Here is a 23,646-nt window from a genome sequence, read left to right on the forward strand (position 1 = left end):
CACTCAATTGTGAAACCGATATCAAATTGCACTGTAATTAAGGATAGAGTCTGTTAGTTTCACAATGCCTGTTTTAGTAGCAACTACAGTTTGAACATCTGAGAGATCCACGAGACAAGATGTAACCACGTGAACATCCAATAGACAAGAATCATTACCTGTAACATGATGAGCATCCGGTATCAATAATCCAATCAGTCATTTTATACTTACCGTGTAGCCGGTTGGAAGAGGGAGTACCAAACTCAACTGTTAAGGCCGCCCACTGTTCGGTTGTAAATTCCAGAGGGGCTAACACGACGGGTGATGTACTGTGAGGGCCATCAACGGCAACGACATTTGCACGTGCTGTGGAACGCCCACAATTGTTTGAAGCTTTGTGGAACGTGGCTTTACCTCTAAAATTTCCTTTATTATCAGATGAGGACCCATACATCTCCAAATAACAATCTGGACTGCCATGTAAAACAAAACATATACTACTAGAATGTCCTGATTTGTGACAATGAGTATAGGTCAATACTGTATTTTCTGCTCGATCCAATTGTGACTTTTGTCTATTATCCGTACACACAGCAAAACCAACCACCTCAGGTTTCTCATCATTATTTGATCTAGGTCGAGTAATTCCTCTAACCCACTCATCTTGAGCCACTTGCTGAAATGCCCAATTCAAGGATGGAAGAGGGTCTTATGACCGAAAAGTAGTCCTCAACTAACCATAATAATCAGAACACAAACCGAGTAAAAATTGATGAAGTCTATCATCAGAGCGTCATTTTTCGTGTAGTTTTCCAACCTGATAAGTACACTTTCCACACTCGCAAGAAATCAGAGGCTCATGTTTATCTAACTCATCCCACAAGATATTCAATTTACTAAAGTAAACAGCAATAGTCATATTTTTGTTCTGTTCACACCGACTAATATATCCCTTAAGTTGGTAAATTCGAAGACCATTGACATTGGAGAATTGTCCATTCAAATCATCTCATAACAACTTGACATCATTATAACTAGATAGTATAGAGCATACCTCAGGATCGATCGTATTCATGAGCCATGAAACGAGCATATAATGAATTGTTACCCAATCATCATTTTGAAGGGATGTGAATCCCGGAGCGGAAGCGGACCGTTGTTCGTGAAATTTGGGAAACAAAATCACAAAGTGCAAGAAGAAAAATATAGAGAACACCATTACATTTGAAGAACTTTTATTCAATGAATTTCCCTCCGAACACCACCACCGTGTCTTCCGTACTATCCTTCTGTGTCTCAAGAACACGTTTGTGGGAACGTTTCGTTTGGAAGAAGAGGGAATTTTTTAGAGAGATCGATTGAGAGAACTGGCATAGCTTTTTTTTTTTCTGTGCCTTTCTTTTCTATGCAGAACAGTTCTGCAAATCCTAGAAAAAACCAGTGACGTGGGGAGTTACCCCACGTCACATAACTCCCCACTCCCCTGCAATAATACAGGGGAGTTAATAATTAATTATATTAATATAATTAATAAATTAAATAATTATTAATCAAATTAATAATTAATTAATTAAATGTAATATTAAGTAATTATTAATCAAATTAATAATTAATTAAATGTAATATTAAGTAATTATTAATCAAATTAATATTAATTATTTAACATTTAAATAAATATCTCATATTTAATTAAACCATATTCTCTCGTATAACCTATAGTTCTAATGTACGTCTTATGCACATTATTTTTAACCTATAGTTTTAATATGAATCTTATTCATATTAATTTTATTTGAATCTCATTCAAATAATTTCTCTCATAATATATAGTTTTAATTTATAATTAACTATATATTATAATGTATCAATATACATATAATTCCTTTAGTAATTTGAACAATTCAAATTCTTCCAAAACTTGATCCTCGTTTTACCCGTTATGAGCTAGCAAGGGGACCTAATGGACCTACAGATCCGAAGCTCCAACGATACGAGATTAACCCGTCAAACTCATTTACCGAGTTAATGAACATTCGTTAACTACGGGTCATTCCACTAAAGACCCGCAGTTGCACTCTTCTCACTGCCGAATGTTTTCGTGTCCACGGATATATACGACCATTAATGACAAGTCAATCATTCACGAGTGCTCATAACTCAAGTTGGGTCAAATTACCGTTTTACCCCTGAGTTACATCTTACTTCTTAAATTCCACTGCTCCTCTAATGAACAACCCGGTTATGGTCCGACCAATAACCGGAAGTCCCTCTCGGGCCAATGAGAGTGGGGCCCCTTGTTCAAGTCCCGGAGTCAGCATTTAAGAGAACACTCATATACTCCCCTAAAGTCGGGGAGGAGTGAATTCCATCTTGTGAAGTTATGTTCCCAGCTCCCCACTCGGTCTCGTCCCAAAATGGTAGGAATATTGAGTCGGCAACTTGGGCCACTCTCACCCATACAGATCAAAGGACGAGCCCTCACGGGCAGGAGTCCATAACTCACTCAGGATTGAGAATGAGTTGTCTAGTCATCCTAAGAAACAGCAATCTATTAGTTAACGATGTTATATCTAAAGATTGGCTATTTCGTGGTCCGATCTTATACAAACTCATTGTATAGGATACCCCCACTCGCATGTCTCCACACGAACGACCTGGATCGAGTCATCTGTAACCTTTACAGAGTGGGCCGTATCCATAGTGTTGCCAGGATAAGATATCCAACCTTATCCATATACTATAGACCCTTTAGGTTATTCACGGGACATTATCCACTTGTATATCAAGGTATATCAAATATATACCTCGTATACCAGGGGTATATCAAATATATACCCAGTACATATACTGTCCCGGTTACACTAAAATAACCTCGCATGTTTAGTTTATTGGATTTTGGACAATACAATGCTATGAATTCAACAACAAATTTATTGAATAAAACTTTATTGAATATATATTTGTTTTTACACAAATACAAACTACGAGTTTAGGGCAACACACCCAACACATTTGGCGAAACGACCTTAGTGATAGTTGCGTTAAGAAAACCAAATTTTCTCCAAGAAGAAAGAGAAACTCGAATCGCATGAGACCATTCGTCAAAATGATCGAGCTTCCAACAAACCGGAGTAATGAAATCACCAGGACGATCCTGTGGCCCTAGGTAAAACGGAGAACTTGTATCAATTTTTGTGACAACTCCTAATGGAGTTTTTGCCAGTGGAGTTTTGTTGTCATTTGTCATAAGGAAGCCAACCCAAAAATAAGTCCCACCAAAAACAGTAAAATAAAGAACTGATTCTGTACCAAACCAGCAGTTTGAACCGAACTGAATCAGCGATTTGAACTGAACTGAACCATAAACTTGAATCGGACCAAACTAGAAACTTGAACCAGATCGAACCAGAAACGTGAACTGGACCGAACCAGAATCTTGAACCGCACTAAATTAGAACAGTAGCAAGCCCCAAATTTCGTACTGCAGCGTTAAACCATAAACCTACCAGTACACGGCGACCGACAAAAGATGGAAGGCGGTCACAAAATCGAACGGCGACCACAAACTTCAACCTCTAACAGTAAATCGACATGCGTCCAAGAGCAAACAAGTTCTGACCATAAATCGAACGAAAAAAATCGAACAATAACCACAGTCTTCAATCTTCGTACGATTGAGAGACCGACAGTAACGACGACCGGCGACCAACGACCAAATGGATGGGCGAGCGATCGCGGACTCAGACGGGCCGATGACCAATCCGGTAGAAGCTTGCAGATCGGTGACCAAACCTTTCACCTAGCAAATCCCCTAGCAAATAGGCGGTGACCGACAGAAAATTTCAGTGGCACCTTTCTTCCAATCGTATAGAAATATCCCAAGAAACCCTAGCAAACACCTAGTCTCTGATACCATGTGAAACTTGGAATCTTTTCCTCTGTTTTTCGTTGATACAAAAAATGATATATACGAAATTGTCTAATACGAAATAAGGAAACAAAATCACAAAAAAGAAATATATACCAAATACAATAATGAACAATTATATTCGTATCAAGTTCCAATCTCTATTTTTACGTTTGTTGAACTTAAAAAAGTAAGAAAAAAAACTTAAATTCTTTATTTGAGTTTTAAGAATGGTTAGAATTTGAGTCTACAAGTTTTAAGAGGAGGTTATCCATACCTTAACTAGGGCTATATATACTTATTCTCGAGGCTAAATTTTTTTAGTTAATACACTAACATCTATAGGTCATTTTAGTATGAGTTGTATTTAAAGTTATTTTGAATTCTGTACTACCCTAACATTTTTATATCTCAAAATCAATACCGTGTGGCTTACGTTGTGGATCTCTATAACCAATGCTCGTTGCTTGGACTTAGCAATACTATAACCACCACATGGTTTCAACCCAAGACCTCATGATACCACGAAGCTCAAGGTCTTTGCCACTGCGTCATTTCCAAAGGACTAGTACTACCCTTATACTTATAGATATTGATATTAGTCACGTAATTAGTCATATATTTTTTTTACGACGTAGGATCTCCAATTTCATTTATTATAGTGGAATGTGGTACCTATGATAATATTAAAATTCCTCCTTTCTAATTTGCCATTCCTCCCCAGTTCTACTTTCTAAGTGGCTTGGGCTTAAAATTAGCATAAAACGTGGAACTAATGTAGAAAGGGATAAAAAAAAATTCTCCTAAAACCTTATACATTGTACAAAAAGTAATGACCAATTTAATATGAAGTGTTCTAATAAAATGGTACATGTAATCTTTCTGGAAATTATTTATTAAGTATTAATGCAAGTTGTTCTAAAAAAATCGAACACTTAGGCAGTTTAAGAAATATATATATTTGTATGGGAAATTGTTTTCCTTATTTTCATATATGTGTTTGAAAATTGTTCAAAATGTTTATCAGTGTATTTGTGAATTAGTAGTAGTTATCAACTAAATATTTAGTTAAATAAAAAAATTATATTAATTTTATTAACTATATATGTTATAAATTTTGTAGAATTATTCCAATATATTACATTTTAAAATTTTTAATTTTAACAAAAAAAAAAAGAAGAAAAAGAAATGAGTTTGTAACATGATATAATATATTTATCAAATTTTGTATTTTAAAGTTTCAAATTGAGAATTTGAAAATATTAAAAGATAAAAAATGTTGTTTTTAGAATTTCCACTATTTTGGATCACGGAATCAAAAATAGTTTTAAAAAACAAATCTTTCTATTCACTGAATCAATAAATTTAAAAACAATAAACAAAATCTGAATTACATAACAAACTGACCATTATTTATTGGTTTCCATGGAACTTCTAGAGAAAAAGAATAAATACGCCGGTGTAAATACACTTTTGACTCTCGAGATTCTGGAGATTTTAGATGAGTATCTATTTGGTCTAACATTTCAAAATGAACACTTTAGTTCTTGAGATTTGAAAATAGTTCTAAATGACCCCATTAAACTCATTTGACCGTGGGTGGACCTAGCAAAAAAGATAATGTGGCAGTTAATTAGTGACTATATTATTTTTATATCTCAACTTTCTAACTTTGATTTTGATTCTAATATCCTCTATCAGGGAATATAAGCGACCAAGAAGAATCGGGAGAATGGCAGAGAGACATGGGAGAAGACTTATAAGAGAGTAAAAAAAAAAAACCACATTAGAAAGAAAAAGCCACATCTACTTGATCAATCTACTTATTTGTATTATGTCAATATTAATCACGATGGTTGGAATTATGGTTCTTATTTATAGTGACAATTATATGTCTCATGATCAAGATATTTGAGATTTTTTTGCTTATATGAGTTTATTCAATACATCATTGTTGGGGTAATGGAGCCAAAACCAATGACTCGTGTCCTAATTTTCAACAATACTGTCAATTCTTACAAAGAGTAGGATAATTACAATATTGTTTTCCTATAAGGATTCAGATATTTGACCTCTTACAAATAGAACTCTCTCTCGTTAAGGTTTCATTCGTACAGAATCCAAATAGGAGAAACTGAGTGGTTGTGGGCAGTGTGTGAAAAAGAAATTTGTATCTCATAGGTTTAGTGTGGGTATTTTCAATTGTGTAATTCTAAGTAGTCATTGTTAGGGTACTTAAAAGCAAGATAGTAATATATCTCCATTGTAATATTCCAAACTATAGTTGAACCTGTTTTTTTCGTAGAAGACTGGATGTAGTCCCAAGATAGGGGCGAACCAGTATAATCCCTCTGGTGTTAAGTTTTTCTATCCCTATCTCTTATTCCTTTGTTATTGTTACTTACTTATCTAATTTTAGCCTGTGCAAGGAGAAAATCAAATAGTTCCTGTTTGAAGAACTTATAGGATGATCGATTTATCTATTTTTTTTTTCCTTACAATTAGTATCAGAGCGTTTGGTTTAGAGGGTCATGGGATCGGCAAATAAGTCAGGTTTTGAAGGAATCATGAAGTTTGATGGGGCCAATTTCAGATATTGAAAGATGCTGATTAATGATTACTTGACCTGCAAGAAGTTGAATAAAACTTTAAAAGAACGACTCGCATGGATAAAAGATGAAGATGGGTTAGAGACAAATGAACAGGCAATTTCCATTATCAGATTGTGTTTGTCGATGAATGTGGCAAGTCTCGTAGCAAACGAAACGATAACAATAGATCTGATGAAAGTCAAGATCGAGACCAGTTATTTCTGATATTTTGTTTTACAAGTTTTTGAACTTGTAGGAGAAGCCTTGAAGATTTTTTCAAGAAGATCAGAAGTTGTTGCAGAAGAAACCTTGGAGTTTTACAAGATTATCAGAGACTGCTGTTGCAATGAGAGTCAAGATCGATGTTTTGTCTCCAAGTGAGAGATTGTTGGGATAATGAGACCAAAATAGATGACCCGTGTCCTACGAGGAAAAAGATTTTCAACACTATTGTCAATTCCTACGAGGAATGAGATATTATTGTCTTATAAGGATTACAATATTGTTTTCCTATGAGGATTGAGATATTTAACCTATTATAAATAGAACCATTTTGTTAAGGTTTCATTTGTACAGAATCCAAATAAGAGAGACTTGAGTGGTTGTAGGTACTGTGTGAAAAAGGAGTTTGTATCTCGTGGGTTTAGTGAGAGTATTTTCAATTGTGTAATCCAAGGTAGCCATTGTTAGGATACTTAGAATCAAGATAGTAATATCTTAAGTGAGATCTCGATTGTAATATTCTCAATTATAGTTGAACTTGCTTTTTCGCTGGACGTAGTCTCAAGATAGTGGCAAACCAGTATAATCCTTATGGTGTTAAGCTTTTCTATCCTTATCTCATCCTTTGTTACCTGTTTGAAGAACTTACAGAAGGATCTATTTTTTTCCCAATAGGGATTAGAGACTAGTTCGAATTTGATATAGGAATTGGTTGGAATGTGTTCTTATCTATTAATAGGTTTTTGGCTCACCCCACTAAAAAATTAAAAAATAATATTTTTTTGTGAACTCGTTTAAAATTATCATGTTACCTTGACTAGTCACCAATTAATATCAATTAATTGCCAGTCATCTCATATATCAGGTAAACTAAAGTCAAATAAGCTAAAAGCCCATTTAAAACTATTTTCTCAACTTCAGGGAGTAAAGTGTTTATTTTAAAACTTTAGAGATCAAATAGACACTAAACTCAAAATGAACCTATTTTGCCCAAAGAATAAATATATCGAGTAAAATACATTTTTTATTTGTAGAGTTTAGGTAGAATTTAGATCAGTGTCTATTTGGTCTCTAAAGTTTTAAAAGTGACCCTTTAATCTTTTAAATTTAGAAAATTATTCAAAATGATATGATGAGTTAAGCTGATGTGACACTTAATTTGGTGCTTGGACTCTACTAACGTGGCATTTTATGAGTTCACTACAACTCATAAAATGCCACATTCATGTGGCATTATTTTTCTACTTTTTTTAAATAATGCTAAATTAGAAACTTAAAGGCAAAATATACCTCTCCCGAAGCTTGTTTCAAGAATAATACTAGAAAAATTGTAGGTCGTAAAAGGTGACCTACAATTTTGAAACTTATTCTTTTAGGGTGAACTGAATCAACCTGAACTTATTATTAATTTTAAAACTATTTCTTTTACTCATCATAAAAATTATACATAATTATATTTATTTTTGATCGATTTCCTTTCTGTAATGTGGTGTATAAGTTGATTTCTAAGGTATTGGTTAACAGCCTGAAACGAGTGCTAGTTTCGTTCATACTGGGTCGTTGTGTAGTCGTCGATGCGATTTTCGGACGTGAGTGTGTGTTCATTTTCTGAAATCTTGGTGGCAAGGAAAGGTTGGTTGGCAGTGTTGAAACTCAATATGAGTTAGGTCTATGACCTGGTCGAGTGAGTATTTGTTGAACATATTATGCTTGAGCTTGCCTTTGCAGAGTCATGGGTGTATATGAACTTATGGTCTATGAATTTAATGTCTTATTCTTTCATTCTCAATGGTGAATGGGTTCGGCATATTATTCCAAGTCAAGGACTCCAGCAGAGGGATCCACTTCTCCCCTACCTTTTTCTCCTGTGTATAGAAGGTTTTTCTTGTTTCCTCCACGGGGTGAAGCGACGACGTACTCTTACCAATTTATCTATTGCACGGTAGAGCCTCCTCTCTCACACATTTTCTTGGTAGATGATAGCCTTCTTTTTTAAGTTGGAAGGGAAAAAGGGAATGTGGTCCGAGATATTATACGCTATTTCGAACGTGCATCTGGGCAGACTATAAATTTTGAGAAGCCTGTTATTTCATTCCGTTCTAATACGCTACGGGCCTCATGTCGGGAGCTTAGTTCTATTTTTGTTGTTAGTGAACTCAGTGTCATGAACAGTATCAGGGGTGTCTCATCTTCCAGATGGATTCATTTGGCATTTCGACATGGCAACTGGCTTCTGATGTGTTCGATTCTGTTCCAACATGGTGTGGATATTCCAAATGTCTATTAGTTATGCAGTTGTGTTGGGGAGGGTGATCTTCCACTGTTGAGATAACGAAGCTAAACTATCATTTTTCCTATAGGTAAAAGGTTTTGTTGAATTTTTCCTTTTTTCCTTTAGTTTTCTTTTAAGCTGTAAGTTCCAATTTGATTTTTAATTCCATTTCAATTGTAACTAGAATCCGGCATAATACTTTGTTTTTTTGTTTAATCCAAAATGTTTCGTACTAATGGAGATAATTATCCATGCTCTTCTTTACTCAATGTGAGACTTTGTTTGCATTATCATTACAAATCCAACCTCCACTTGTTATGGTTCTGTGATGCGGCTTTGTCCTTTTGGTCACATCCTCATTTCGGTTATCTCCTGCATTTCGGGCTATCCCCAATTATCTATTTTTCTTAATGGGTTTACAGGAAAAACTTCAATGGGATGACTTTGAAGGCCTGCTGTTTTTCTCTAGGTCATTTGGAACATTCATAATTGGGTTTGTGTACTAAGGGAGTCTCCTACTGGTTCGATGGGTGATTGGGCGACGAACTATATTAAGAGCTAACGAGCGACCATGACCCAATTCAGTCGTTCTTGCGTGATGTAGGTTCATAGTGTGTTCATTGCAGGTGGCATCCTCCTAAGCTTGGGTGCTACAATGTGAATACTGATGTTTCCTCTCTCCTCCTCTTCGCAGTTTGGCCTTGGTCTTATTGTTCGTGATTCCAAGGGGCATCTTCTTCTCGGAGAATCTCTGTTTATCCCTCATTGTGTTTGCATCTTCTTCTTGGAGCGTCTCTGTTTATCCCTCATTGTGCTTCAGTGGACTTGGCAGAGGCCATGGGTGTTCGAGAGGGTTTGTCGTGGCTCTTGACATAGGTTTCGTCGGAAACCGATTCCTTACAGTGTTTTCATCTTTTGTAAGGATCTCTCTGATGTGGGGCGTCTTCTTTATGATTTACGTGGGTGTTGCTATTTCTCTGATGTGGTATGTTTCAATTTTACCCTCCATGAAGGAAACAGAGCGGCGCATCAGTTGGCATCTATGGCAGTAGTCACCATTCTTCTATGGTTTTGCTTAAAGATGACTAGGAAAGTTTCTGGAGTTGTTGCTGAGATTGTTCTTCTATTTTTGCTTACTGATTATTTTCTTTGCTACCATCTCAAGAAAGAAAAAAAAAAAAAACTAACTTTTAAAGTCTTTTTAGTATACTTTTTAACCATATAAATAAGCATAGACATACATATCTTAATTAAATATAAGACAGTATATAAATAAATGTTTAACATATTATTATTTATTTTTTTCTCTTTTGTTATACAATATTTTGAATAAATGATCCGAATAATCCGAACCAACCAACCAAAAATTTTTAACGTTGGATTGGATTAGGTTTATTATAATAAAGGTTGCTTGGGTTAAATAAATTTACCACCTAAACAATTGAGTTGGATCTAAAAAGTACTTCAACCAAATTTCATGAACACTTCTCCTGAGTAGCCAATTTGAAAATTGAATCTTAATTTAAATTTTTGAATAGTTGCAGAGTATATCTAGTGATATATTTGTAAGCCAGTACTAGTTACTACCAAACTTTAGTTCACTATAAAATATTATTAATTAATTTATTAAAATATATATTATAAACTTGTATAATTATTAATACATTAGGCTTTACATGTTCTAATTTAACCAATTTATAACACCAAGTAATAGATTTAGCAAAGTTTTAATATTTTTTAACTAACTCTGCATTACAAAATTTAAAATTTAAAATCTAAAAATTCTGAATGTTTATTTTCAGATTTTCTACTATTTAAATTACAGTATCCAAAAACAATTAAAAAAAAAACAAATCTACTATATATCTGAAAACAACAACTATAATTAAAATGATTACAACGTGTCTACCCAAAATTTCATCAAACTAAAGATAAATACTTTCAAAATTAAAACTAAATCCAAACGGCGGAAACAAAATTTGAAAAATATAACGAATTGTCGTGTGACAATCCATCAGCCCGAGAAAGAGGACGAACCCGCCACGTGTCGCAGATCCGTAGCATCTGTTCCCCACACGATCTCTCTAATTATAGTACCAAAATTCTGCCGCGCTGTGATTATTATTTATAAAGCAGTGGCTTCGCCGTTACTCTTTCTGACACCCTAATTTTGTTCCGAAAAAAAAAAGACAAAAGAAAAGAAAAAAACCAGCCCCCAATTCTTCCCCTTCCTCCTCCAATGGCTTCTTCTTCTTCCGGAGATTGGGGGTTGATTTTTTCCCTTCTTCTGCTTTTTCTGTTTGTTTCCCGAGTAAATTCTCTCACCTGCACTTCCCGGAAATTCTCCAACAACAATCTCTATTCTCACTGCGCCGATCTCCCCTCCCTCTCCGCATTCCTCCACTGGACCTACGATTCTTCTAATTCCTCTCTCTCCGTCGCATTCGACGCATCTCCGGCCAAATCCGGCGGATGGATCGCCTGGGCGGTGAATCCCAAGGCCGACGGTATGGTCGGCTCTCAGGCCTTCGTTGCCTACCTCGCCGACGGCGTTCCTACTCTTAAGACCTACAATGTCGCCTCCTATGGATCTGTGGAGCCCGCGAAGCTTTCGTTTGAGGTTTGGGACACGGCGGCGGAGTTTTCAGGCGGCGTATTGACGATTTTCGCGAAACTGAAGGTGCCGGAGGCGGCGAAGAAGGTGAATCACGTCTGGCAGGTCGGGCCGTCCGTCGAAGGAACCAGCCTTGGCACACACGACTTCGCAGCGCCCAATCTGAACTCGAAAGGAGCCCTAGATTTGTCCGGCGGTGGCGGCGGAGGCGGAGGATCGACTGGCGCCGCAAGCGGCGGAGTCGATTCGCGAACGAAGAGGAAAAATGTGCGATCTCTCGGCTTCTCGATTTGATCGGAATTTTGTGGTTCTGTGTGTTCGTATTGATTCGAATTTGATTTGATTTGATTTCCAGATTCATGGAGTTCTGAACGCTGTGAGTTGGGGGCTTCTGTTCCCGATCGGAGTTGTGATTGCGAGGTACCTTAGGGTTTTCCCGGAGGCGGATCCGGCGTGGTTTTATCTTCATATTTCGTGTCAGATTTCGGCGTACGCCATTGGAGTGGCCGGGTGGGCGACTGGTTTGAAGCTTGGGAGTGAATCGGTAGGGTATCAGGCTACCGATCACCGGAATATTGGAATTGCGCTCTTCGCCATGGCCACTTTGCAGGTATTTTCGTTTTTTCCTTCCCATTTTTTACTCTGTCTCGGAATTAGTTGCTTCTGTTTCGCCATTTTTCTTTCCCAAGCTCTGCAAATTTTCCCGGAAAATTATCGTAAAGAACGCCGAGAAAGTATCTTTTCTTTACTTTGATTGATGATGGTGATTGATTGGGAGAAAGAATATTAGGAAAATCATATTTATTTATTTTTAAAATTAAAGTAGCTAAAGAAAGAATTATTCATTTATTTTTAATGGTGTTCGTGCATTCTCTATTTCTCTCTGTGATTATTATTATATTTGTTCAAATAAGTAAATTTGGTTTAGCAACTTGATTTAGAATATGTTCTGTTTTCTTTCTAAACTTAATTATACTTATTCCATACATGAATGGAAATACAAGAACGATTTTGTTTTTTCCCTTTTCCAAACGGTTTTAAAATTTTAGAAATAATATATAAAGTAATCTTCTTTTAATTAAAAAAAGGCACCTTTTTTTTTTTTGAAAGAGAAAACTTTCATCTGGTTGATTTTTAAATCTTACTTTGTTTCAAAAATTTCAAAAATTATTTTTAAATCTTTAGCTTTTCTACTCTCAACTTTTGCACTTTGTTTTAGGTCCTAATTTTTTCAAAAAGCTGTTTTAATTTTTAAGTAATTTTTTTATTTGTAATTTAACATGATTACATGTTATTTCAAATATTTGTTTGGATATATTTTTATTGATTTGGGTGATGATGAAAAGATTTGTTTATTCGTTTCAAAAAAAAATGAAAGATTTGTTTATGCTAAATATTTATTGAATATTTTATTAATAAAATTAAAAGAAAGAACAATTAAAAAGAAGAATGATTTTTTTAATGGATAATTGAGAGGCTAAAATAAAATATTTAAACATTTAAAAATGTCAATTAAAAAAACTTTAAAAATTTAGAGACCAAAATATAATTTAAGTATATTTAAATAAATGCTAAATTATACCAAATCTTCTATGTTGTTTTCGAATTTATCTTTTAAAATCTTTAAAGTTTTACTTTTACCTTCAATATTTTAATTTGTTTCAATTTGTTTCAAGATAAGTTTCTGTCAACAAATTTTAAAATTGAAACTCAACTTCACAAGGAGGGGAATTTGCAACGAATTCTGTTTGTGAGAAATATAGATTTTTGGTTTCTCATTTTTCGAGAAAGATTTACAAAAAATTGTTTGGAAACAACAAAATCAAATTTATTTATTTATTTGGTTTGCAAAAACATCGTTTTAACTTAAATTATGAAATGCATAATAAATATATATAACATAAAAAATTTAATGCTTAATTTAAAAAATGAAACTTCTAAAATTTAAAATTTTAGAGAATTTATTTTTTCAATTGAAAAAAACAAGAAAGAAGTAGAAATAGAAAGTGGTTTGTTGATTTGTTGTTTGTTTGGGCAGATGTTTGCACTGTTCTTACGACCAAAAAAAGACCACAAATTCCGAGTGTACTGGAACATCTACCATCACAGCGTCGGATACTCCATCATCATCCTCAGCATCATCAACATCTTCAAAGGCTTCCACATACTCAACCCCGACCACAAATGGAAGTCGGCCTACATCATCGTCATCGTCACTGTCGCCGTGATCGCCCTCCTCCTGGAAGCCTTCACTTGGGTTGTGGTGTTGAAGAGGAAGAGCTCTAACAAATCTACCAAGCCTTACGACCCCAAAACCCGACCATAGACGCTCGGTCGGGCACCCGGGAAGCAAGCAAGGCTTCTTCACATAGTAAGACTTTGTCACTCTTATATATAATTTGTTTATTGTTGGTGTTCTTGTGGTGGTTTGGTTTGGTGAGGTTCTTCCATGTGAGAGCCCTCTTTGTATAATTAGTTCATCTTAGTTTTGCAAATATTCATTCTCAACTCACTCACTCACTACTTCATGCATGTGTTTATTTTATTTTTCTCAAGTGGGACATGGATTAATTATAATGCACAACTCAAATGAATTGTATTTTATATACATTTTATTAAAATATTTTACTTCTTTTTGTTTTATTATAAAATCATTGCTATACTGCTCCCAATCAAATTATAAAATAATTTGTCAATAGTGTAGGGTAATTAGTATATATCTCCAACCAAGAGGTTGTGAGTTCGATCTCTCATCCCTACATATTGTATCAAAGAGGTTGTGAGTTCGATCTCTCATCCTTACATATTGTATCAAAAGATAATCATAAAAGCAATTTTTAACATGACTAAAATCACTATATACCATGCATTTCTTTTTTTTTTAGAAAAATGAAATTACGTAAATGAGTTGCTTTTAGAATTTCAGAATCCATTTGGTAACGTTCTCATTTTTTTTCCTAACAAATCTAAGCATTTTGCTACTATTATTTCTTGTTTCTCCTGTCTTGAAACATTCTCAAATTTTTTAGAAAGTGTGGTAATAACCAAATAAGTTTCTTATTTCTAGTTCATATTTTCAATTTGTTTCGTAAAATTGTTTTATCATATTTGAATTCATTGATATTGGAGTCATAAAATTATTTTTCTTTATTAAAAATGAAGAAAACGAAAACAACAAATAGAAAGAACAGGCTCTTAACTACTCCGATTAATTAACTTGTCGAGTGTGATCAATGTTAGTTCGATTGGTACGATTTTTTGAAAATGGTTGTGCATTGGACGTAGATTTATGGAAGAGAAAGAGGACATGATTTATAATGAATGTGACTAGAGAAGTGGCTAAAGTCACGGGGCCGTTCACGCAAGTAGTCAAAATTTCCCTAGGCTCCAAGTGTACTAAATTACATAAAAAATAATAATAATAATAATAATTAAAAAAAAAAAGAAAAAAGGAAAACTAAAGTTACATCTAACAAGCACACCTCCACTTATTATAGTATTAACAATTAATTGATTTTTTTTAATAAAGTGTGAATTATTGCTTCTTTTCCCCACAAAACGTGCTTTTCCACTTCATTCCTTTTCCTTTTCCTTTTCTTTTTATTTAATTGTTCCTTTTTCTTTTCGATGGAGATAAAGATGAAGTTTGAAAAAAAAAAATCCAAAACTTTGGACTAGTTGATTTGAACATCTAATCGAGTTGAGTTATGTTCTGATTGGATATTATTAATATAAACAAGTATATTGGTTAATATACTTACCCGCTTGTTGGAGTTCTTATCCAAACATGTGTTAGTTTAATGTGGTTCAAATTTTTTTTTTTTAATTTTCGATTTCGTTTCAGTCCCTAAACCCTAAACCTATATATATATATATATTTAAATAAGTTTATTCCTTCTCAATTTCTATATATCAAATTCCTACGAAGGAAAAGAGATGCCTATACTAAAATATTGGCTGTAATGATCTACAATATTCGTGGAATAGCTTTTACTTCTTTTGATGCGTAAAAAACAAAAACAAAAACAAAAAAGGAAACTTCTTCTTCATTTTGTATTCTTTGCTAATATTATTGGCCTAACCTTTTTTTCTTTTTCTTTTTCCTTTTCCTTAAGAAAAAAATATTTTCCAATTAAAAAAAACAAAGCTATTTGCTTAAAAGAAAACCTTAATAAAAATGTTAGACAATATTAAATATAAATATGGAAATGTTAGGGATGCACAAGAAACTGAAAAATGAAGTTCAATCAATTAGGTTAGGGATGCCCAGTCATTTTGCATCGAAACATTATGTTCAACAATTCTAAAACTCTTTATCTTGTGAAGTTTTTCCTGATCATCATTTCGTGTGGTTCTCTTGAAATTTGAATTATTATCATGATAAGCACAAAATGAATAATTATTTATTCCTCTACCGTGGTCACGACCTCAACCACGACCTACTTCGACCACGATTGTTAAAATTTATAATATTCGTTTCATGGAATTTTGTAACTACAGATGGCTAAGATTCATGATTTTCATAAATAATTCATTATTGTGCTCAGCCACGAGAAGACATGATATAAGTTCAGAATATTTTTTAGAACATTTCTCTCGATATTATTGCTGCAAGAGCATATTCAAGACATAAAAGGCAAAAAATGTATTCTCTAATATATCTCCATCAGTAATTTTCTCTCTGCATAACGCACAATTTTGAACTGATTTTAAATAATCACTGATTTGAAATCTTGGAGTCTCAGGTGTATCCACTCATAACAAGTTTTAGGAAGAATATGTTGAAAATTTTAAATACTAGTAAGAAACACGTGCGGTGCACGTGAAATTTCCTAGTTTTTATTTCAACGTTTAAAAATATAAAATTTAATTAAATAGTTAAAATTTATAATATAATTTGGTTTTTTTTCTCTAAATGTTTACCTCACCAAGTTTTTTCATATTTTCAATGTTTATCTCATAAAACAACGTCTCAATAATTCTCATCACCCATTGATGTGGTTAGTGTGACTAAAAGTATTATTCTTCAATTACTTAAATTTCTTTTTAAAAAAAACACATATTCATGGATTTTTCATCATTTTTTTCCGTAAACATAACAATAAATAAAAGTAAATACAACTTTGTTTCAATTTCTTATTTGAGTCATTGAAAAATAAAATGACAAAAAAAAAAATAATGAGAGATAGAGATGCGTTCAGGACAGCTGTTCTTTGCTATGTTGGAGTTCCAGTCCAATTCCTTGCCCTATCTCGTCAGGAATGTCAACCACAGCCATGTTCCGATGGATTGCTCCGACTATTTTCATCACATGATGATCACCTTACCAAGGAGGAGGTCATTGAGAGAGTCCTCGCGGTTATCAAGTGTCATCCCAAAGTAGATCCGTCCAAGGTGATTCGACCTTATCACTCATTTTCACTTTCCTTTTTCCAGTTAATTGAGTCGTTTGGAAAAAAAAATAACTAAAAAAGTTGAATATTCGATCAAACAATCTAACTAAATATAAGAAAACACAAGACATTGACTAAAGGAGAAAATTTACCTACCGAAAGAGAAAAGAAACTCAAGTTTTGATGAAGAAAAAGTTGGGAGAAAGAGTAAGAAAAAAACTCTTTATATAGGTGTAAAAAATAAAAGTTACGAAACTTTTGAAATTCTTTATTAATTATAATTCAAAATAAGTTATAACTTTTTAACATAGAAATAAAGAGATAAAACTTCATATTCTAACTCTTTATATTCTAACCTTTAACGGGGAGAGTTTATTAGAAAGAGAAAATTAATTTGAGAAATGTAAAATTTGTAATAATGGAGATTAAATATTTTAAAAGAAATGAAAAAAAAAAAAGAAAGTGGCAATTGGAAGGAGAGAAAGGGGGTGAGAGAAAATTTTATATTTGAAGGACAAAATTGCCCTCAAAATATCTATAGGAATGTTGAAACTAAAAGGGCAAAATAGGGAGAAAGTTTCTCCCTAGAACTCATTTTATATATACTATAGATATAGATTTTATATTTATCATTTTATTTCATTATGTTATTTTTCTCATTTAACTTGGTCAGTCAACTCTTTCTAATAATTAGGAAGAAATTGTTGCAACTAGACTAAGATAAACTTCCTAGGGTGTGTTCCAGCAAAGTTTCCCGCAAGTTGTTTTCTGTAAAATACACAGAGTTGTTTTTTAGTTTTATGATTTTGAGCATATACAAGCATTTGTGGATTCCTAAGAGAATTGAGCTGCTAAAACAAGGATTGTTGTATCTTCGGAGTGGAGTGTCAAATAACTCAGTGTAGTGGGGGCACATATTCTCTATAGACAACATTTACGAACTTATCTCAATCCATAATTTGTAGGCTTTTCTTATTTTTAATGTTGATTAATTAAATTAAATATATGTATCTATTATTTTAGAAATATCTTTCTGTAATATATTTCTAACAGAATAACTGTTCTATGATGATCATATCTCTCTTTCAAACTTTACCATAAAACGTGAGGATATTTTATTATCAAATATTCCATCTTCAATCGTTCATGGAAATTATGAAGAAGGGATAGTTTAGGTGGCTTGGGGCTTGAAGACATATTCTTGAAGTCTTGGGTTCAAACTACAAAGAACCCAACTCTAGTACGGGGACAGTGCGCATAACCCCAAGTATAATTTTTGCAGGGTCGAGCCCCGCTCCAAAAATAGGAAATGTATGTCCCGTCCCCAATTTCATTTTTTAAATAATTAATTTATATTTATTACACTTTTCATTTTTTAAATTCTAAAAATAATTAAAATTAATCATAAAACGGGTAATTTTTCATGAGAAGATCTCTCAGACCAAAGAACAAGGTGGAGACGAAGATTAAAAATTTTCACTAGCACGAAAGTGAGAGAGAGCATCCTCACTCTCACTCACGCTATTGTCATCTAATTTTCTCTCTCTATATTTTCAATATTCTAACTTTTTAAAACAAAAAACTCAAAATGGTTATAAAAATTTCTGGTTTTCTATTTTAAAAAAAATAAAAAAGGGTTATCAGACATAAAATAGAAAACCAAAAACCAAAAGCAGAAATCGTTATCCAACTGCCCGAAGTTTTTTTGTTTCTTGTTCTTATTTTTAGTTTTTTTTTTCCCTTCAAAACCTAAATAAAAGTATTATTTTATCATATTTTACTTTTAAAATGTATAATAAATATAAGATAAAAGAATTTGAATATTTACTTTAAAATTTTACTTTTTATAATTAAAAATTATAGAGAACAAGGTATAAGAAGTTGTTACAAAACATGCTTTTGTTTTGTTTTTCAAGAAAAACAAATAGCAAGATACAAGAAAGAATTACCAAACACAGTTATGGTTTTATTTATCGAAAAAGATGAAATAAAAAACAAAAAAGGAAAATGTTAGGTCTCATTTGGTAACATTTTTTCCTCTCTTTTTTAATAAAGAAAGATATAATTCCATTTGATAACTAATTCTTGTTCTTATTTATTTTTTTAATTGAAAAACAAAACTTGATTTTGTTGAAACTGAGAACAACAGGCAACAAACTTGTTTTTTCTTTTTCAAAAGTTCTATCTTTTGGGAATATTTAAAAAAAATGAGAAGAAAAAGTAAATAGTTTTCAAATGCTTAAACTTCTCAATAAAACTAAAAACAATAAGTCTGATACTCAAGTATCTTCACCGGTATGATATTGTCCGCTTTGGACATAACCTTCACAACTTTCCTTTTGATTTTACTCAAAAAATCTCATATCAATGAAGATAATTGTACTCATCTATATACTATGGATTATACTCTTTCCTAGTCAATTTGGAACTTTATTTGCAGTTCCCTTGCAAACCAAACAAGAGAAGATGCTGTTGACAAGTGGCCAAATGAAAATGGACAAAAACGAAGGAAAAGCTAACAAACCAATCAAATCTGAGGCTATTCAATCAACTAGTATCAATTAATTGAACTTTAGATAATTTTGTATTTAAAATATTTCTTTAAATTTCATGTTGATCAACAATTTAATTAATTTTTGTATACATGTAGTATTCATTAATGTTTACTTAATAACATGATGAAAAGAATATAAATCCATTTTAGTTAATGTGCCTGTAATTATGCTTGCGTTGATATTTATTCATCGAATAAATTAACAAAATATATATTTATGTGTTAGTCCTCTATTAACTTATTAAAAAAAGGAAAAAAAGAATTTTTGATATCAAGTTGATGCCTTTTTTTTAGCTATAATTGATACAATTGCTCAAGAAACTTTTTTGAGCTTTTTTGTTGGATCAAACATACAAGTTTATGTGAGCTCCAAAATGAGCGCTTTGCATGGAGCAAACTAAGAAAAATCTAATTTTTATCTCAAATTCAAGAATTAGGATAGATTATTTAAAAGTTTATGAATTTAAAGTGTTGTAAATTTTAAAAAGTGTTTTTCTATTTGTTAAAAACTTTAACCAAACACTACTATTTAAAATATATATATATATATATATATATATATATATATATATCTTTTTATTCTCTAAAAGCACTTAAAATTTTGTTCAATTAAAACTTTAAAGAGTGTTTTTAATCCCACAAAAGCGATTTCTTTAATTTGAAATAAGAAATTATAAAATATTTAATTAATTTTATTCCAAAAATTCTCACTAAATTAAATACTAAACTTAAAAAAATAATTAAAAATAAAAAAGAGAAAAAACTATCCTAAACTCGCCATAAATACCATCATTCCTAAATGAATGATATCAAAATAATGGTCGTTTGCCTTCTTGGTTTGGAACATTTTGTTTTGAGGAGTTTGATTTCAACTTTCCTCGTCCTAGAGATGCATTGCGTTGGTAAAGAAGAGTTCGTTTGAAAACGTTCTCATTTTCAATTTTTTTAAAAAATCTAAATATTTTGCGACTAATTATGTTTCTTGTTCTTCCTCTTTGGAGAACTTTCTCAAAATTGTATAGAAATTTTAGAAACAATTCAAACAAGTTTCTTCTTTCTTATTCCCATTTTCAATTCGTTCCAAAACATAATTAAAAAACATTATTTTATCATACTTTAATTCATGAATATTGGAACCATGCAATTCATTTTTGTTCATTAAAAATGAAGAAACAAAAACATTACCAAACGAACCTGAAATTGCTAACTTTTTTGCCCTTTCGTGATAATAGACATTTTCTTTGACTCGCCAAAGTTTGTGATATTTTGTGGATTTTATTGAAGGAGAGGAGGAGGTTTGATCCCTCGTTAAATTTCTTAATTCTCTTTAGACCTCGATGGTTAAGGACTTTTGTAATTATCCATTAGATCTTATTTTATTATTAGATTTGAGCTCTTTTTTATTTAGCTTGTTGGGCTCCTATGTCCCTTCGCTTTCTTTCATTTATATCTCAATATAAGTTCGGTACCTTCTCATAAAAATATTGATATCAAAATAATAATAATAATAATACATATGCAATAAATCAAAAGAATATAATTACAAGAGGGTAAATGGAAGAATATTACTTTATTTAATATCATACTGACTACATTTTAGGCCCCAAAATTCACCTCAACAGCCACTTTTGCATCTGCAGGCAGTAAGCAAATTATCATACAAAATTCCAAATTCAGAAAACTACTACACGTTCGACTTCGAACTCAAAACGGTTGGTTTATTATTTGTAAATATTAGCTGTAAATTAGTTGTTACTATTAATTATTATTTTTATCTTTATTTCCATTTATGTTTGAACCTATCTTCTATATAAGAAAGTCATGTATTTCTTATGATTAATGTATTGGAATACAAATAATTTGATTCCATCAAAACTAAGTTGGTGTCAGAGCTTAGGAAGTAAACCCTAGCTCTCAAAACCCTAGCCATCATCAAAAATACCAAACCCTAATTTTAAAATCCTTGTCGTCATCTACCTCCGGCGAACTCCCCACGGCAATGCAACTGTTGCCGTCGATCCGTCGTCCTCACCGTCGATCTGCACCGGTGTCATCCACACAGATCAAATAAATTCAAATATCCTAAAGACATTTAAAAACCCTAGCCTCTGAGCAGCTGCCGCCGCCCCCTTTTCATTGCTGGAACCCTAGCCGCCGTCGTCAAAAGGCGCACCTTACTTCCGGACGACTCCTTCGGGCTCGGGTTGTTCGCTTGCTAGGTTTATTTCGTCGTGGATTCTGTATCACTGATTGCAGATTCGGAGCTCGGAGGACATTGAGACTTGTCGCACCTCCGTCCGTCGCCCGTCGCCCGTCGCCGTCTGTGCCTATTCCGCTACCGTCTGACGTTGATTCGAGCAGTGTGCCTTCTTTCCATCGTCGTTCGCTGCTGATCGTGGGTAGTTGCGCCACCGAAAGGGAACGACAGACCCACCTCTGCAGGTCACCAGCGTTCGTAAGGAGGAAGACCATCGGAAATTTTTCTGGTGACCGTCTGCTTTTTTTAGTTCGTGGGTTGTGGTTGTCTTACAAACCCTAGACCGGTTTGGTCGGTTCGCTCGATTCGCTTGGCTCAGTTCGGTTCGGTTTGCATTTAGGATCTGTTTGGTCCAGTTCGGATCGGTTCACTCAAATCGGTCTGGTCCATCCGGTTTGGTCTGGTTTGGTTCATCGGTTCTGTCTATTTCTTGCCATTTTTTTTGGCATTCCGGTTCAGTCTTTCTACTCTAATATCAGTTTTGTGGTCTGATTGTTATAGTTAATCTGTTTTTTGCCACCATGGTTGAAGAAATCGTTGAAGTAACTCAAAGTTCCAACCAAAGTCTAGCGGAACCCTAGAGCATTTTCTTGTTTTGACTCATCTCCGTGGATCATTGATTCCGGAGCTTCTAACCACATGACTAGTTCTTCCAATATATTTGAATCATACTCACCTACATATTGCAATGAAAAAATTAAAGTTGCCGATGACAGTTTCTCTTCTATTGCAGGAAAGGGAACTATTAAATTAACCGAAAATATCACTCTTCAATCGGTTCTTCATGTTCCTAAATTAGCCTGCAATCTTCTATCAATTAGTAAACTCTCTAAAGATTCTAACTGTCTTGTTACTTTCTATGCATCTCACTGTGTTTTTCAGGATCCGTTTGGATGTGCTAGGATGCTGGATGGCCTCTACTACTTTGATGAACCTTCTCGTAGTAATAAAATAACTCAGTGCTTTAGTAGTAATAGTTTTCTCTCTGTTAAAGAAAAAATTATGCTATGGCATTTTAGGCTAGGACATCCTAGTTTCTTCTATCTCAAATATCTATTCCCAGATTTGTTTAAAGGAGTTAATTGTTCTCAATTTCATTGTGAAAACTGCATCTTTGCAAAACATCATCGATCCACATATTTGTCAAAACCTTACAAGTCCTCCAAACCATTTTACTTAATTCATAGCGATGTTTGGGGTCCTTCTAAAGTTCTAACTCATAGTGGTAGACGGTGGTTTGTAACTTTTATTAATGATCATACTCGCTTGTCTTGGGTCTATTTATTGACAAACAAATCTGATGTGAAAGATATTTTCAAATGTTTTTACAATATGAAACCCAATTTCAAACCAAAATTAGTATCTTGCATTCTGACAATGGAACTGAATATTTCAATGAACATTTGAGTGAGTTTTTGAAAAATAAAGGTATTGCTCGTCACTCCACTTGTCGAGATACTCCTCAACAAAATGGTATTGCTGAACGAAAAAATAGGCTTTTACTGGAGGTTGCTCGAACCATAATGTTTTCTATGAATGTCCCTAAGTACTTATGGGGGGAAGCTGTTCTTACGGCTACCTACCTAATAAATCGAATGCCTACTAAAGTTTTGAAGTTTAAAACTCCTCTTGATGCTTTGAAAGAATATTTTCCAACAACTCGTTTTAACTCTAATTTACCTCTTAAAGTTTTTAGGTGTACCACTTATGTGCATATTCCTAGTCCTTTTCGGTCAAAATTAGATCATAGAGCTATTAAATGCATTTTCTTGGGCTATGATTCTACGAAAAAAGAGTATAAATTTTTTGATCATCAAACAAAAAAACTACATGTGAGTATGGATGTATCATTTT

General features: G+C 33.2%; 1 protein-coding gene across 1 annotated transcript; it reads left to right on the top strand.

Moving 5' to 3' along the window:
- Window positions 1-11,102: 11,102 nt before the first annotated feature.
- LOC111023610 (Auxin-responsive family protein) lies at window positions 11,103-14,192 on the top strand. Its single transcript, XM_022301087.2, has 3 exons — window positions 11,103-11,855; window positions 11,944-12,198; window positions 13,627-14,192. Exons 1-3 carry the CDS (start codon window positions 11,214-11,216, stop codon window positions 13,912-13,914), a joined length of 1,185 nt encoding a protein of 394 aa, XP_022156779.1. The 5' UTR covers window positions 11,103-11,213; the 3' UTR covers window positions 13,915-14,192.
- The last annotated feature ends 9,454 nt before the right edge of the window (window positions 14,193-23,646 follow it).

This window comes from Momordica charantia (genome assembly GCF_013281855.1).
Source record: "Momordica charantia cultivar OHB3-1 chromosome 9 unlocalized genomic scaffold, Mcharantia_2.0 BLBB01000009.1, whole genome shotgun sequence".
Lineage (NCBI taxonomy): Eukaryota > Viridiplantae > Streptophyta > Magnoliopsida > Cucurbitales > Cucurbitaceae > Momordica > Momordica charantia.

Coding starts and splice junctions, on each gene's coding strand:
- LOC111023610 (XM_022301087.2), top strand. CDS start 11,214: ATGGCTTCTTCTTCTTCCGGAGATTGGGGGTTGATTTTTTCCCTTCTT. Junction 11,856..11,943: donor CGCGAACGAAGAGGAAAAAT/GTGCGATCTCTC, acceptor TTTGATTTCCAG/ATTCATGGAGTTCTGAACGC. Junction 12,199..13,626: donor TCGCCATGGCCACTTTGCAG/GTATTTTCGTTT, acceptor TTGTTTGGGCAG/ATGTTTGCACTGTTCTTACG.